The sequence below is a fragment of the Hemibagrus wyckioides genome, linkage group LG17 (assembly GCF_019097595.1).
Source record: "Hemibagrus wyckioides isolate EC202008001 linkage group LG17, SWU_Hwy_1.0, whole genome shotgun sequence".
Taxonomy (NCBI): Eukaryota; Metazoa; Chordata; class Actinopteri; order Siluriformes; family Bagridae; genus Hemibagrus; species Hemibagrus wyckioides.
Window position 1 is genome coordinate 14,172,464 of NC_080726.1, and position 16,714 is coordinate 14,189,177.

At 36.9% G+C, this 16,714-nt stretch overlaps 1 protein-coding gene across 6 annotated transcripts in view; it reads left to right on the plus strand.

Moving 5' to 3' along the window:
- Positions 1 to 13,248, plus strand: part of LOC131367985 (membrane-associated phosphatidylinositol transfer protein 3-like) — a 47,903-nt gene extending 34,655 nt beyond the window's left edge. Inside the window, exons 13-20 of one of the 6 annotated variants that reach the window (XR_009206991.1) lie at positions 644 to 760; positions 869 to 1,017; positions 1,297 to 1,446; positions 1,617 to 1,800; positions 2,842 to 2,970; positions 3,467 to 3,840; positions 8,947 to 9,161; positions 11,483 to 13,248. Coding sequence is in view for 4 of the 6 variants with exons in the window: in XM_058413717.1 (XP_058269700.1) it covers positions 644 to 760; positions 869 to 1,017; positions 1,297 to 1,446; positions 1,617 to 1,800; positions 2,842 to 2,970; positions 3,467 to 3,787 (1,050 nt within the window). In the remaining 2 variants the exon portion in view is untranslated. The other 5 variants (XR_009206992.1, XM_058413720.1, XM_058413717.1 and 2 more) reach the window with 5 other exon arrangements.
- The last annotated feature ends 3,466 nt before the right edge of the window (positions 13,249 to 16,714 follow it).

Here is a 16,714-nt window from a genome sequence, read left to right on the forward strand (position 1 = left end):
CTACCTAAGCGTTGTTCACCAGGATAATGCGCCATGCCACAAAGAACAAAATGGTTCAGGAATGGTTTGATGAGCACAACATGGAGTTTGAGGTGTTGACTTGGCCTCCAAATTCCCTAGATCTCAATCCAATCGAGCATCTGTGGGCCCCACCTCACAACTTACAGGACTTGAAGGATCTGCTGCTAACATCTTGGTGCCAGATACCATATATATATATATATGCCATATACTGTAAATATACACAGTGTATATATTTATCTATATCTTTTTTTCTACACAGTTAACCTTACTTAAAATTCCTACATTTTGCTATATATTCTTATGTTATGCACCCATACACCAAGACAAATTCCTTGTACGTGTGAAACCCACAGTACTAAAGCTTATTCTGATTCTGATATACAGTATATATCTACATAAGACACTTCAAAGTAGGTAATAGTCTGCATGTGTCTGTGTTGTGGTTCCTTTAATATAACAGTTTACCTGCCTCAGCAAAGAATTTGGGATTAATGTTGACCTGCAGTGGTTTAGGTCAGTGAAAATTTTTGGGGTGCATATTTAAACATCTATTCTGTTCTGCACTATGGTAGCAGATTTTGCAGTTTTAAATACATATAAACTGTTTTTATTTGAACAGAACATTACTGCAAACCACAGAGTGAATGATGTCATTGCATCTGATGTAGGACCGCAGACTCTGGTTGGTCGCTTTATGTACGGCCCTCTGGATATGGTGACTCTGACAGGAGAGAAGGTATGTGAGCGATGTTAATTAGCCCAAACTCCTGAAATCACTTTTGATGTTTGTGTATAGTTTAGTGTCTTCAGTTTAATATCTCCCTAACGACTTTTTCTCCCTCAGGTGGATGTGTATTTGATGACTGAACCACACTCAGGACGTTGGGTGCACTTTGACACCAAAATCACCAGCAGCAGTGGCAGAGTGTCCTACACGATCCCAGACAGCAAAAAATTCCATGTGGGAGTTTATCCTATTAAAATGGTTGTTAGGTATGTCAAAGCCTATTATATATCTATTTTCCTAAGTACCCTGAATATGATTCTTGACATCAGTTTGTATGATTTAGTTCTTTGCTCTTTTGCTCACTGTTGCATCAAATTGGGAACATTCCTTTAAGGTTGTCTGTGTAGGCTTGTGGTTTGAATAATTCTTCAGGGTGGCTGCAAAATAACTATTCATAGGTGGTAAATTAGTTTTTAGAGACTAAAATATCAATGGCATTTTGTTCTCTCACTTTATCTTTCTTACCTCTTAAACGTGCCCTACAGGGGAGACCAGACGAGTGCAGAAGCTTTCCTGTCTGTGCTGCCTCAAGGAATGGAGTGTGTAGTATTTAGCATTGATGGGTCTTTTGCTGCTAGCGTCTCCATCATGGGCAGTGACCCTAAAATGCGTGCAGGCGCTGTGGATGTGGTCAGGTGAAAAATTCATGTGGGAATGAGGTAGAAGAAATATATTAGCAAATATTGCTAATAGATAGCATGTAGAGCTTCTGATCTGACTAAATTCAGATTATACAATAAACTTTAAATCAGTATTGATGTGATGAGTATATTTTAATATTAAAGTAATGTTGTACTTTATTTAGACACTGGCAGGACCTCGGATATCTGATCATCTACATCACTGGGCGTCCAGACATGCAGAAACAGAGAGTGGTGTCCTGGCTTTCCCAGCACAACTTCCCACAGGGAATGATCTTTTTCTCTGAGGGTTTGGTGCATGACCCACTGCGCCAGAAAACCATCTTCCTTAGGAATCTTATCCAGGAGGTAGAGTGCATCTTCTGTGCTACAAAAATCAGTCAAATGTTCAAAAGAAGCTTTGCTGTTCTTTATTTTATATCTTTGTTGATCTGTACATTCTTGATCTTAGTAACTGAATTGGCCGAGAGGCACCTCTTAACAGATTAGTTGAATTACATCAAACATTTAGTCCATGAATATAGCCATATTAGCGTGTGTCAATTTAAAAAATGAAAGTACTTCTATGGTACAAGAAAGTTATCCATATTTGTTTACAGATTTGCTGTTCATGCCAATTTGAGATGGGATTTTATTGAAAAAATGGCCATTACTAGAAATTAATTACTAATTATTTCCTGTTAGTGTTTCCATTCAATGCATAGCTCAAGGCAGTTGGTTTTTTGTTTCTTAGTTGTTAATAATTTGCCACTGGTTTATATAGTAATATTAGTAGTGAGTTCAGCCATTTTTAAGACAGGTTTTTGGCTGTTAAGTAAAATACATTTTTGCTTCATCCGTGATCCCAGATCCAATCAGCCAGGATCTCGGCCAAGACAGCAAGCTTGAGCAAGCCAGAAAAATTAAGTGATTATTAGGTAAGGTGGGTATAAGATGGGCTGGTTTGATTATTTCAGAAATTGCTGATCTCCTGGTATTTTCATACACAGTAGTCTTTAGAGTTTGCACAGAATGATGTGAAAAATGAAAACTACGGTGCTGCAGTTTTGTGGGTGGAAACAGTGATGGGAGAGGTCAGCTCAAATATCTCAGAATGCACAACACGTCAAACCTTGAGGCAATGGGGCTACAGTAGCAGAAGACAGAATAACTGGACTCTGAGGGAACAGTGGGCACAGGCTGACTGAATATGGGCATATACTTAAACATGATCAAATGCACCAAGTCACTGAGATAACATTTATTCCCATTCTGGTGTGTGAAGTGACCATTAACTGAAACTGTTGACCTGTATGGTTCCTAATAAAGTGGCCAGTAAGTGCATCTCACATTTCTACCAGAACTTACATGCTTCCTGTGCCTGAGGCTACCTTTTTTTGTTGTTGTTAGTGTCACATTAATATCAGTTTGGCCTATGGCTCCATGAAGGACATCTCTGTCTACAGCATGCTGGGTCTCAGCCCCAACCAGATATATATAGTGGGCAGACCATCCAAGAAATACCAGAACCAATGCCAGGTGAGCTAAGATCTTTTATGCTTTGCATATTGAAGATGTTTACCATATTTTCTAGGATATAAATGTATCCCTTAAAGGGGAAAAAAATCAATACCACAATATCACAATTTCATGAATAGGTCATGACATCTTATTGGCCTGAAAATATGGTTAGGTTGCCATAGCAACTACAGGCATGATTGTTATTAAAATGCATAGCTTAATTTCATTTAATAAATGAATGAATATGTTAACCAATAATTTCCATGGATCAGGATATTTGGAATACTATATAGTATTACTATTTGTGTGTAAAAAATTATTTTAACATGGATTATTAGAAGTTCATCCCCTGGATCTCATTCAGTTTAACAAGTGTAGTAATTGTCTGAAATAATAGAAGTACTAATAGCATTTATAATGTACAAAAATATACATTCTTGTTGAATTACCCTGCACTATTTACATTTTCCCTCCTCATCCTCACTGTACCCTTTGTTTCTACTGTCCTGTCCAGTTTCTCAGTGAGGGTTATGCCATGCACCTTTCCTCACTGCAGCTTGGCCACCACGGTCGATCCCAGAAGACCTCATCGATGCGCATGATTCTGCGTAATAGCTCTTTTGGCCTTTCAGCAAAACCAGACTTTCTTCCTAAGCGCACACACCTCAGACGTGCCATGTCTGCGCAGCAGGCTGAACTACCCAGGACACTGATTCCTAAAACAGAGCGCTCTCAAAGCCAGCCTGAGTCTGATAAAGACCACAGGTTTGGAGGAGGAATAGGCCATAGCATGTTTGTGCTGGGGGACATGCACCCTGGCAACACCACTCCCTGACCACAGAGAGAAAAAAAGGAGAAGGAGGGACAAGAAGAGAGAACGATGCCCAGGTGAGCCCTTTCTCTGGTGTATAGGGAGTTATATTGCTGTCTAACAGTCAGAATAGTCAGAATAACAGTCAGCTTGTGGCCTGAAATGGGTCTTGCTTATAATTTGCATGATTAGATGCCTGTGAATCTTAATTGTAAAGCTCATGGTTATTTTGCAAAACAAGGAACCTAATGTACTGTGGAAAGGTTAAATTCACTGTAGTTGCCATTTTTATTGCAACATTTTACACCAGTGAAATCATTGGGTAATATGTAGACAATGGTTGATCCATGAAATGTGCTTAATGTACCATTTGGGAGTCATCAGTATTGTTCTTTTTTATCTTCCCGTTCCCTTTCCCTTTCTCTTGAATATTTAGCTTACATCACAAACATACTCAGTTTGAATTAGAAATGGCTTTATATTTTTATTTATTTGTTAGTCTTAAAATTCAAAGAGCAAATTAAGTATTTCTGATTTCTTAGTAATCGCAAGTATAACGTACATACAGCAGCTTAGTTGTCATTAAGCGTGACATTTGTGAGCATGTTTATTCATCATATGCAGCATGCTCTTTATGCTACATCCTCAAAACCTGCTAGATAGCCTGAAAGCTATAAGACTATTTATTTATTTTTATTTTTCCAAGCCCAGTGTAAGGGTATTGTAAAAATATGTGAGAATATATGGAACATGATATAATGAATAGGTATAACTCATTATACTGGACATCACCTAGTATGCATATAAACACACACATACACACACACACGTTTGTTTGAATGTGGGCAGCAGTTTGAAGCTTCAATAAATCGAATAGTAATTTTAAAATGCTCATCCCTACACTGACTGTACTGCATTACACATGACAGGCTTTTGTCCAAGCATAGCTATAGCTCATTAGAGCCTGTAGGGAAAGAGCTGACACCTTCCTGTTTTACTCTGCACAGCGGAGCTTCTTTCCAGCCTCATTGGTATTCACAAAGAAACTCAGGGAGAGCTATTATTAGGAACAGGTATTTTGTGGTCAGAGCTCACGGAGCTTCCTATTCTGTAAACAGAAATCTGAATGCAAATGTCCAGTAGTGCTGAATACGATGTCTGGTAATCTTCAAACATACTGCTCATTTATTCTACAAATCTAGCAATTACTTAAAAGAAATTATTTTTGCTTCATGAGCTGTAAGGGATCTCAGGTTCTTTTCTTATTGTCTCTGCTTATTATTTATTATAAATTAGTGCTTAAAATCTAGACTGAGATGGGATTTTATGTGGATATGCCCTTTAGTGCCCTATTCCTCTTCTACAGCATGATAACCATGAATGTGAGAAAGGTGGGGGTGCAAGGACTGCATGCAATCTAGCAGAGACTATAGCTAGAATTGTGCAGCAGTTAGGGTTAGTTTTTGATTAGGCTATTTGTTTCAGTCTGTATGTGTTGACCTTTATATTATGCATTATTTCATTACTGTTAGCTTATACCATAGCATAGAACTATATAATTAAAATCCAGTGAAATGTGTTTAACTTGGCTACAGTGCATTGCTTAGAGAGAAATTTGCTAACAGGAAATAATTAATCTGTTGTATACTATGGCTTTGTACCTTGATGTGAAATGTTAACTGATGTTATACGTATTCAAGCCATAGAGCCCATAGCTGTGCTTTAAAACCTATTACCCCTTCATGCATGCCTGGCCATAACCTTCTCTTCACCCTAATACCCTGCCTTAGCTTGCTCTGCCTCCATCTTAGATATAATACAAAGCTAATCCAATATATTTATTGCAACTAATATATTTACTTATCTAAATGAATACATCAACCCTCTCAAATAAGCTCAGAATTCAGAATAAGATCAGAGTTCAGAATATGAGCTCTAAGCTCAGAAACATTTCCTCAGTTGAACACTCGTGGCTGTGGCACAAATATAGATTCTCAATTGTTATCCCACTGAGTGAGGACTCAATATTGTTGCTAGGCTGTAGAACAAGCAGTGGCATGACAGATTAGAGCTACTGTTTCAGTGTAACTGCACTTATGGCTATAGCTGCTGTCTCTATCTATCTATCTATCTATCTATCTATCTATCTATCTATCTATCTATCTATCTATCTATCTATCTATCTATCTATCTATCTATCTATCTATCTATCCGTCTGTCTATTGACAGTTGGGGTTGCTTAAAGGTTAAAAGGCAAAGGTTGGCTTGCATCTTACTCAATTAAGCTTTCTTGTAATTATTTTCCATTAGACTATGAAAGAACTGGTCGTATATTTTATCTGATACACATCAACCTTTGTGTTCCTGTTTGCAGTTCTAAAGGGAGGGGTGAAATTTGTCCATTATATGAAACAATTCCACCCAATTACCTTTCCAAGGACCTCCCTGTGGACTGACCTCGTTCATGACCTGATCTCCCACTGTCTGCTCTGCAGGCTTCACATGTCAGTCATAATACAGCAAGATATATTGCTGTAATATGCCTTTAGTGGTTGGAGTTTAAGGTATTTTATGAAAGGATTGCTAAAACATTTTGAGCTACTGCTGCTGAGTCTGGCTCCTTAGAAATTTTGTAGCTATTTGTTGAATCCATCATCCTGTCATAGGTTTAATGAGGGCTGAATCCTCTTCCTCTCTGTGTATTCTAGTGTGGGCAGAGCCGTGACAACGACAGACAAAGGTTCCTCCCATCTGGGTCATGATCAACCATTTTCAAGCATGTTTTAATGGGTTATATCAGTCATTCCACAGTTCCAAGAGATTGCAGGTGGCTGCATGCAGCCTCTCCTTTATCCCTAAGCTTCCTGAATTCACGTTGGGTGCATTGGGTCTAGCTTCACATCAGTCTCGTTAGATCTCAGTCAGTGCACATTGGACAGCTGCATTTCTGTATGTGCTACTGGCAGGAGAATGAGCAATACAGCTTCAGTCTGTTTTGGCAATTCGAGCATTTAGTTATCAGGTATGAGTAGGCAAATTTACATTTCTGAGTTTTGAGATAGATATTATTTGGCAGGAAATAATTATTGGAAATAGAGTCTGAAAGCTGGATACCTATTTTTATTATTTAGCTTGTCAGTTATTGGACTCAAATATTAATGAACATAAATGTTGGAGAGTTTTGGCTTTACTAGTCACTGAATTCTGAATTATTCTGGCTTGAACTTCTGCTATCTGCTATGCAACGGCACCACTGAGATGTGAATCAAGTTTAGAGCAACACTACAGTCGGGTGTCAGGTTTGATGTGCCACTGATGCAGCCGGTGTGGGTTATAGTGCTGGTTAAAATGAAATCATAATTGTAAGTGTGAACAAATACATCTGATAATTGACATTTCATTTCATTTTCACTCTGACAAAACGATACATCTGCACATCAGCTGTTTCCACAGGATTTTTACTAATTCCTGTGCTGTGTTTGCATCAAGTAAAAATATTTTCTAGGCCCAGTATGTATGTAACCTTCGTTATGTGTAATACACAACAAACAATTGTGCAATAAATGCTCTTTAAGCAAATCTAGATCTTTCTTATGCTTGTTCAGTGTTCCTGGGAATGTCTGTTTTCCCAGCCTAGCATATGATATATGGTGTAGAACCTTCAGCATATACCATAGAGGTTGGTTGTGTCTGATATAATCGCATTGAAACAGCTATATGATCAAGATGCTTTACTGCCTAGTAAGATGTCAAACTCAGGAATCATCAGCTTTTTTCACAAATTACATCGCCTGTATGTCAAATGCAGTTTCACTTTTTTTGTAGCTACAATTCCCAGCTCAGGTCATGTGTTGTGTTTTTTTAAAGCATGAGCTGTACTCAAAGATGTATTGACAGCTTCTCAAGAGACATACTCTTACAAGTGAAGACACTCTTATCTTTGATGACTCAGGTTCCTGGTCAACATTATTATTGAACTTCAGTGGTATGAAAGTGGTTCCATTATGTATAGGCAGATTACTTACAATTTGTGTGAATTAGATGCTCCAACACCTGTCACCCTTCAATGTGCTACCCATAAATGTCAATTTCAACCTCTTTTGTATCGCTAAGAGAAACAGTTCCACCAGCAGATAAAAATACTCCAGAAATAAGTCATCTACATTCAAGTCAAGTCAAGAAGCCTTTATTGTCATTTCAAGCACATGTAGCTGACGCAGTACATAGTGAAATGAAACAACATTTCTCAAGAACCCGGGTGCTACAACAACATAGACAACATAAAACATATAATTACAGAACAGAAACAACAACACAGAGCTAGGGACAGAAAGTTTGTCCTAGCTACATAAAGTGCAACGTGTGCAACCAGGTGCAAACAGTGCAAAGACAGAAACAGGAAGTACAAAAACAACACAAGACAGGACACATAGTGCCGAAAAACATAGAGAAAGATTCTGGGGTGTTCCAGATGAATTGAATGTAAACTCAAGTAAAAAGAAAAACAGAATGTATTTATAATGTCTCTGCAGATCAGCTGTGCCAACATTTTGAGTACTTTTTGCACAGTTATGTTTACCAAATCTCTTGATGCTTCTTAAGAAGATTATGCACAGCAAGGAGGGAGAACAAATTATACTTCCTGCTGTTTTTAATACTGAAAACAGATTGAGCTTTCTGAAATTGCCTCAATTGGACTGTGAGAAGTTTCTTTTTGCCTCAACATATTGTTTGCGTAGTATATCCAATCACAGTATTTTCTCATGAACCGTGAAATGAAATGTTGCGAGAGATCCACCATGGATCATGGAGCACTGTTGTTCACAGGTTGAAAACCACTGCTTTATATGTTTTGCCTATTGTTCTGATTGGCTTGTTTAAAAAAAACAAAAACAAACCTCTTTAATATCAGATGGCCAAAAAAATGCAGGAAATCTTCACTTGCAGAGAGCCCTTGGCTGAAGCGAACCCTTTTGTTAATGTGCCAGCACATGCTTGAAAGGCTTTAGGTAGCGATTAGTGCTGAAACTGCCACTGTTGCCCTGGTGCAGGCTATAAATTGTCCTGTGGAATGTTTCTTTCAGGGTTACTAAGGTTTCCTCTTAATCATCAGTGTAAATGTGGAACCTGCTGGAATGATAGATTTATAGAAACCGGTATATTATATCCACATTTTCTGTTAGGAAAAATGACAGGAGAAAAGACAGGATGCTGCATATCAGAAGAGGAGCCACTTGAAGCTGTCCATCCACAGACACAGAGCACCAAAAAAAGAGGGATTCTAGGAATATGTTCAAATGCAAAAAGGACCACAATTACCTGCATCTGGTTTCCCCACAAGGCAGTGATCAGCAGCAGGTCTTGGACTGTACGGCACCTTCAAGTCCCGGACTAAAAGGTAAGACCCCTGACAAGTAGATCTGACAGTCTTAAGACTTAATTCCTCAGTCACTTGATAATTTATCATTATTTTTATTTGCTTGAAACATGTTTGAATTTGAGTTAGAGCACAGTGTTTGAGGCCAAGGTCAGTGTTGCATAATACTATACTGCATATCACACATTATCCCCAGACACTCCCAGGTCCATATCTGAGAGTAGGCAAATGGGACGGTTGTCCAGATCTATGATCTTGAGGACTATGCACCAGCTAAATTTATAGCAATAGATTGTATATGATGTGGAGTTTGAGGTGCTGCACTCACCAAGAAAAATGCAAAACACCAGGGAATATTTAAACAATGTTTTTAAAGCAGATTTTCTAGCATGCTCTTTAGGTTAAGCAGAAAGAAGCTGTAATGAGTATATTGAATTGAAGTGTGTATATTGAATGGGGCAGAAAGGAACAAATATAAACAAAAACATTAGTTTGCATGCAAGAAATCTTATCTGTATGTGAAGTTTTTTTTAAAATTTGTATTCCCTTATTTAATTGTATGGCCTTTTGGGGTTTAACCCTACATTATATGGAGAAAGGTTTGTGGATATATACATTCCATATTTAGTTCCCCTTTGCTGTTATAATAACCTCCACTCTTTTGGAAGCACTTTTGGCTAGATTTTGGAGGATGTCTCTGGGGATTTGACCATTCAATAATAAGAACATTAGTGAGGTCAGGAACTGACATCAGGTGAAGAGGCTTAGGGAACAGCCAGTGCTCCAATTCATCAAGATGTTCACTGGGGCTGAGGTCAGCATGCAGGCCATTTGAGTTCTTAGAAACCAACCTTGACAAATATAGACCTTGCTTTATGCATAGGGGCATTGCCATGGTAGAACATGTTTGGGCCTCTTAGGTCCAGTGAGGGAAATTGTAATGCTACAGCATACAAAGGCAGTTGGGTGTTTCCAATATTCTGAGTAATAGTTTGGGGAAAACCCTCTCTTTATTGTGATGGACAGGAGTCCACAATCCTTTGTGATATTAAATGTTGGAGAAATCCTGTATAGGGTTTTCACTTCATGTATATTCCCTCTCATGCTCTGAGCTTTTCACATTTTTATTTTATTATTAAAACAGATTACAGTGTGCAAACCAGGTAAATACTGTAATTTTATCGACCATTTATTGTATTTTTATTGTACCACTGGCTGAGATTGCTCTTGAATGGTGTGTAAACCCCATCTATCTGGCACAGCACAGGTGTACATGAGTACAGAGATAGAGCACACTTACTGCCTCATTCTGCAGACCACTTACAGACAGGAAATCTTATGACCGATGCATTCATGGTGTGATCATTGCAATCCCTAGTAGACAGCCACGGCAATTCAATTCTTCCAGTTTTGCCCTTTAAAAATGCTTCATTTCCTGCAGTTCATGTTCCAATCTCTGTAACCTTTTTTTGAATGCACACACACCACACACAAGCCACATTCCCACAGCCAGGGCCCTATAACAAAAATACCACCTTGGGCCCTGCCCACAACCTCAGACTGCACTACCTACAACCTGTATTTTACATTAGTCCTGGTGGTCTAAAATACTACAAACATTGGTGATATTTTATATGTAAATATTAACACTACTGTATTTATCATGACTGCAGTGTGCATTAATGACTCTAGTCATGTAATGCTCTATGCATTCTCTATCAAATCTTTTTCTTGGTAGAGAGTCCTTGAGGTTGTAAGGAAAAAAAGACCCTTTAACATTCCTTGAGGAGAGGCTGAAGTCATATATGAAATATGTGATGTTGAAGGATTGCTTTAGACATGATTCTCAGTTCAACACTGAAACAGACAACATTTCTAAATGTCATCAGAAAGACTCATACTGTAAACTGCCCAGTATATCCAAGGAACTCTTTACCGTCAGAAGATAAACTTGTGGAGTAAACTTGTAAATGTGAAGTATTCTTAGTGCCTGGTTAAATGACAAATTATCATAATTAAGGAGGCAATGAACTGACAAAGAATGTGTGAACTCCATGTCTGTTTCATTTTGCCGCTTTCATTCTTTGCATAGCATACATAGATTGCAATAAAATGAGATTTCTGAGCGGGTTTAAGTATTGCTTCAGCTTTTTCTTACAGATAGGAAGAAAAGGCAGCCTTGGTTCTTCAAACAGTTCACTATGTGGAATACATCAGCCTTCAGCTTTTGGACTAACTGCAATCAATAACTAGTGAACTGATTTAAGTCACTGTGACCTTTGGCAAACTAACAGGTGAACATTTTGGATCATTTTTGTTCGATTTATTCCATCTCCATCTAGCTGCTGAGCCGATGATGGAGGCCCAAGCCTGTGTTACAGTTGAGTGCCCAGGACGTTTGTGATAAAGTTGCAGAGACTGTCTTTACGCCGTCCTCATCAGGAGCATGCAGAGGCCACTTTCATCATTTTGATCATCTCCTTTTTCTGTGTCACAGCACTGTGATCAATAAGAACTCTTCATTGTTGGTATGTTTTACAATTAGCAGTCATTTTTCGTTCCAGTAAAATAATATTATGTATATTATATATATCATGTATAATATGTATTTCTGTATAATTGCTTTGCCATGTGGTTTTGTACAATTTATTGATCTGTTGCTATACATAATGGGTGCATGTGTGTCTGCACATGTATCTTCACTCTTTGCATTTTTAAACCAAGGATTTCATACTAGTGTTGTTTCTGACGGCTTTGGTATTTTAAATTAGCCTTTAAGAACAAAACTATAAATGTTCGAATTAATTATATTTATTTGCACATAGAATAAACCTTATTTATAACTCTAGTGAATATTTTTAAACTCGAGGACCTGGTGATGTTCACTTTGATGTTTAAAGTGAGAGATTGAGCTTGAGCATTTCAGTCTAAGCATCTTTCAATACCAAAATTGATGTAAAGGGAGAATAAGAGTTAAACTAATTAAATTAGTTCCCACTCAATAATCATTCATTTATTCTTTCATTCGTCAGTAATTACTTTATCTGGGTCACTGAGCATAGACACATGAATCTCAGGCAGGTGTAATCAATGTTATCTATCTTGCTGACTTACCTTGCTCTAGAAGATCTTACAAGAATCTCAGTGCAGAGACTACAGTCAGAAGTGTTTAATCACTGGATGTCCTGCCTGACACCACAATCCTTGTGGCTCCAGGGCTATTTGTAATCCAGCTCGATCAATACATGTAGGAAATTCAGCAACTGATGAGTTTACAGACACAACTGGTTCATGGTTCTTCATTGTTAAGGGCTTGCAATAATAAGAGATGTGCTAAACCGCATATATATATATGGTTGTTTGTAAGAATTTTTAATGAAAAGTGTTTCTATATCTGGTATTTGAAAAAGGTCCACACCCCTGATAGCATTTATATACTCTGCTCTTCTACAAAATCAGATATTTGCATGTCATTGCAATGAAATGGCTGAAGGTACATTCATGGATTCAGTATTTACTGATTTGTCTACTGTGTGCTTCTTTTTGCTTGTACAAATATTGGTTATAAAATGTTTAGCATTTCAACCTTTGAGCCTCAATTTGGCATCAATAACTGAAGATTTACTGCTTCATAATAATGCTTATTGTTTTTTTTAACCATTTGATGATGTTAATATGTTAAAAAGGGTACTACAGCTGCAATAAATTTATTTTTGACAGAGTGAGATTGTTTTTCCCATATTTTTCTTATTTCTGATGCCTTCCTACAAACTGTATCAACAGTAGATTTATTTGTTATATGTTATTTGGGTCATCACATACAATATGCCTTGCTTGACCAAAGTGCCTAATCTAAAAATACTTAACTGCCAATGAAAATCAAATGAAAAAGAAAATATTGGAAGCTCCATTTTCATATTTTCTTGTTGAAATGCATTTGATATCTTCGAAACTAATGCCAAAAACATTAATAAACTTTATTCTTACAGAAAAATACTTGAGTACATTTTAAGGATATCTTTTACACTTCTAAATGTGGTGTACTTTTTTTCTTTTTGTTTCATTAGAATCTCTGTGTTTTATAATACAATGTACAAAATATAGTCTTTTAAACATGTGTTGAAGTTTAAATTTATCAACCAACTAAAAGAGGATTAAAAAAATAAAACCTGATCTCTTTATCATACCACTGCCTGCAGTAATCATTCTGTACTCATTATTTTCCAGGACTGCATGCTACATTCTGAAATTACCTGCTGACAAAACCAATTACATGTTCATAGCGTCTGCACTCCTTTAGTAATAACGAGTCTCATTTACAGTGATATATGTCATGGTACCCCACTGGTAGCCTAGAATGAAAGTATGAATCTGCTTTTGTCTAGAGCATATAGCTGAGCATTTACACACTCATTCACACCTAGGGGCAATTTAGTGTAATCCACCAGCCTGAATGTTTGGAATAAACTAGAGACACAGACATGTCTTATATGATCCAGTACGTGTATGCAGGGATTTATTTATTGATGGATAGACAAGAAACTGCAATTATCCATCCCATTTCATACCTTTGCAATTGATTTGACTCGTACTCTGAGCATGAAGATAGGGACCATGTGAGCATCATGCTCTGAAAAATTCTGATAAAATGTACTAGCTCACTGAGAAAATAACCGAATTCAATTTCATGTATACACAAGTGATCTTGGTGAATGAAGCATAAGTTTGATTCCAGTGATCAGCACTCTCCTTATTTCTCTTCACCTCCCAGACACATGGGTAATGAGCAGTATCAATACTTTTAAAAGTTTAAATGATAGCCAACATCATTTTTAGCCAAGTCATTGAATAAGAGCCCTTGTTTCTCTTACGTATTTTCTGTGTGGTGAAGTAGCAGTTACTCATAGAAGAATCTGTGAGACTAGACACATGGGCAAGCGCACATCCTTAGAAATAATTTATTATTGTTTCCTACTGAAACTGTCACATTTTTATTTTATTTGGGCTGTTCTCAAAATGTATTGAGCTCATCCTCTGTGTAAAATGTTCAAGAATAAGGTCATCAGACCGTTCTGTTCCTTTACACCATAAGGAATAACATGCTGCTTGATCACAGTGTGAGCATCAATAAATAATTTATAATTTATTTATATATAATTTATAATAAATAATTATACAGCAATACAATAAGACTCCAGTGAATTCATTTTGCTCTGAAACTTTTGTGAATAAAATGAAATAAAAACAAATAAAATAGTAATAAAATGTTAATGATTGTTCCATATTCAATAAAATTCCTGCTCACCGAAATTCAGCAGGATCTCAAATGTAGCAGGAACTTTAACCCAGTCTCAGAGAAGACCCTGCAGCATCTGTAGCACAGAAGCTGTTGATCCTATTCTATACGGCCACCACTGAATCAATCACCACATCTTCCATATCTGTCTAGTTCACTTCTGCAACTTCACACTTCAAGCACATCGTGTTATGTGTAGAGAAAATCACTGGCTGCCAAAACCCCAGCCTTAAACCATCCAGCGTGAAGAAGAGGACATGTAAAATCATCGCCAGCACCTCCCATCCCAATCATTCTCCATTCCAATGTTTTCCTTCACAGCAGAAACCAAGATTAAGCACCAGCTGACACCTGCACTGCTTCCTCCTAAACAAGGACCCTTCTCATATTCATCATCTCTAATAAGTTGCAAATGTTCACTTTTTGGCAATATCCGTTTCAGTGTAATTACATTCACTGGAACATTTGCTGCTATGATATTTAACTGCACTTTTTCTAATCATACAGATTTTAACTGTATAATTTATTTTTCATTACATATATGATGGCTAATTCAACAGGAGCAGCAGATATCAGTATTAATATGGCATACTGGATTTAGCATTTGCCACTGTACTTTATTATATCGTAATTGTATTTATTATATTTCTTTATTATATTATCTTTATTATTATTGCATTTTTATTGTATTATACTGCTATGCCATGTTTAATCAAGGTTACACCACACCAAAATAGATTCTCTGAGGTTGTAGACCTTGGGGTCACCTGTGATGCAAATAATATTATAGGTTTTATATTTATTTATTTATTTAAATTTTTTTTAATCAGTCATTAGTATGGTTGCTATATAATTTGCTTGAACTACAGAATATTTTCAAATAATATTTAAAATAAATACAACTAAATGCACGGTGTACTAAAAGATACATATATCTTATGTACATATCTTAAACACATATATATATAACCCTAACCCTATATATATAAATCATCAATACTTTCAATAAGCATGGTTATTTTTTTTAATTTGTAGCAAAAAAAGCCCAAAATGGCCATGCCCTATTTGTCTATAAGTTGCTCTGTTTTTGTAGCATACATGTGCAGAAACCCTAAAAAATCCAATATTCATGCTATATGCATATATTCAGCTATATTGGGGAGTTATCATTTCTCACATAACTGCATACCAATACTGTTGTACATTTGCAAATAATAACTTACCAGGTTTTCTACATAATAGTTTGAAGGGTTTAATATTTGTGACACAACATTTCTTGCTGTGTGCAGTTGTAGATGATCCTATTGTGTGATTTGATGGTGTCTCTAGACTTATTGACAGATTGTCTTAATGATAGACTTTAAAAAAATAAAAATAGTCAGTGTCATAGGGAAGTTTGCATGTTATCCCCTGTTTTGGGGGGGTTCCTCCGGGTACTCCAGTTTCCTCCCCAAGTCCCAAGACTATCACTGTAAGCTAATTGGATATATTGTCCATAAAGTTTGAATGGGTGTGTAAGTATATGTGATGGGTTGGTACCCCATCCTTGGTGCCCCAAGTCCCCTGGGATAGACTCCAGCTTCTGTGACCCTTTATAGGATAAAAGGTACAGTAACAGGTGGATAGACAGATGGTATTTTATCACCCAGATGTCTGGGTTATTTATATACAGTTAAAACCCATGTTGTTTTATGCCATATGTGAGTCTACTCACTATAAAAATAGTACAGCTTGTCTCCATGAATTGTCATCAAAAGCTTAAAGACACCTCTTATTAAAGTTTGATGTTTACTGTCCCTGAGCAACCTCTTAAAGCTGTGTAAAAGATTTTTAGAGAAGCAGGACATTGAACTGTTTTTAGTTCATCATACCTTAAATTATTCTTCCTGCTCTGGGAGGAGAACACAGCAACAGAGCAAATTCAATAATCAATACAAAGCACCCTAAGAGCTCACACAAAGTACCCAAGAGACACAGGACTTGAGTTCTCATGGCCAAGCTACAAACAAGCAAGGCCACCCAAGTCCTTAAATAAGAAGTGTAGTTCATTACCTATTTCTCAGAGTGGGGGAAAAAACTGGACTCACACTTGAGTGTCACTTCCAACTCCACTAAGCCCTTCTAGAGGGGAAAAAATATCAAAACACTATCATGTTTAATAATCTAGGCCACACATAAAATATTTGCTGTCCTCACATATATACTGTATGTGAATATATATAAATTATATATAATAGCATGGATATGTGTATATTATCTGTTGTCCAGTCATGCAGCA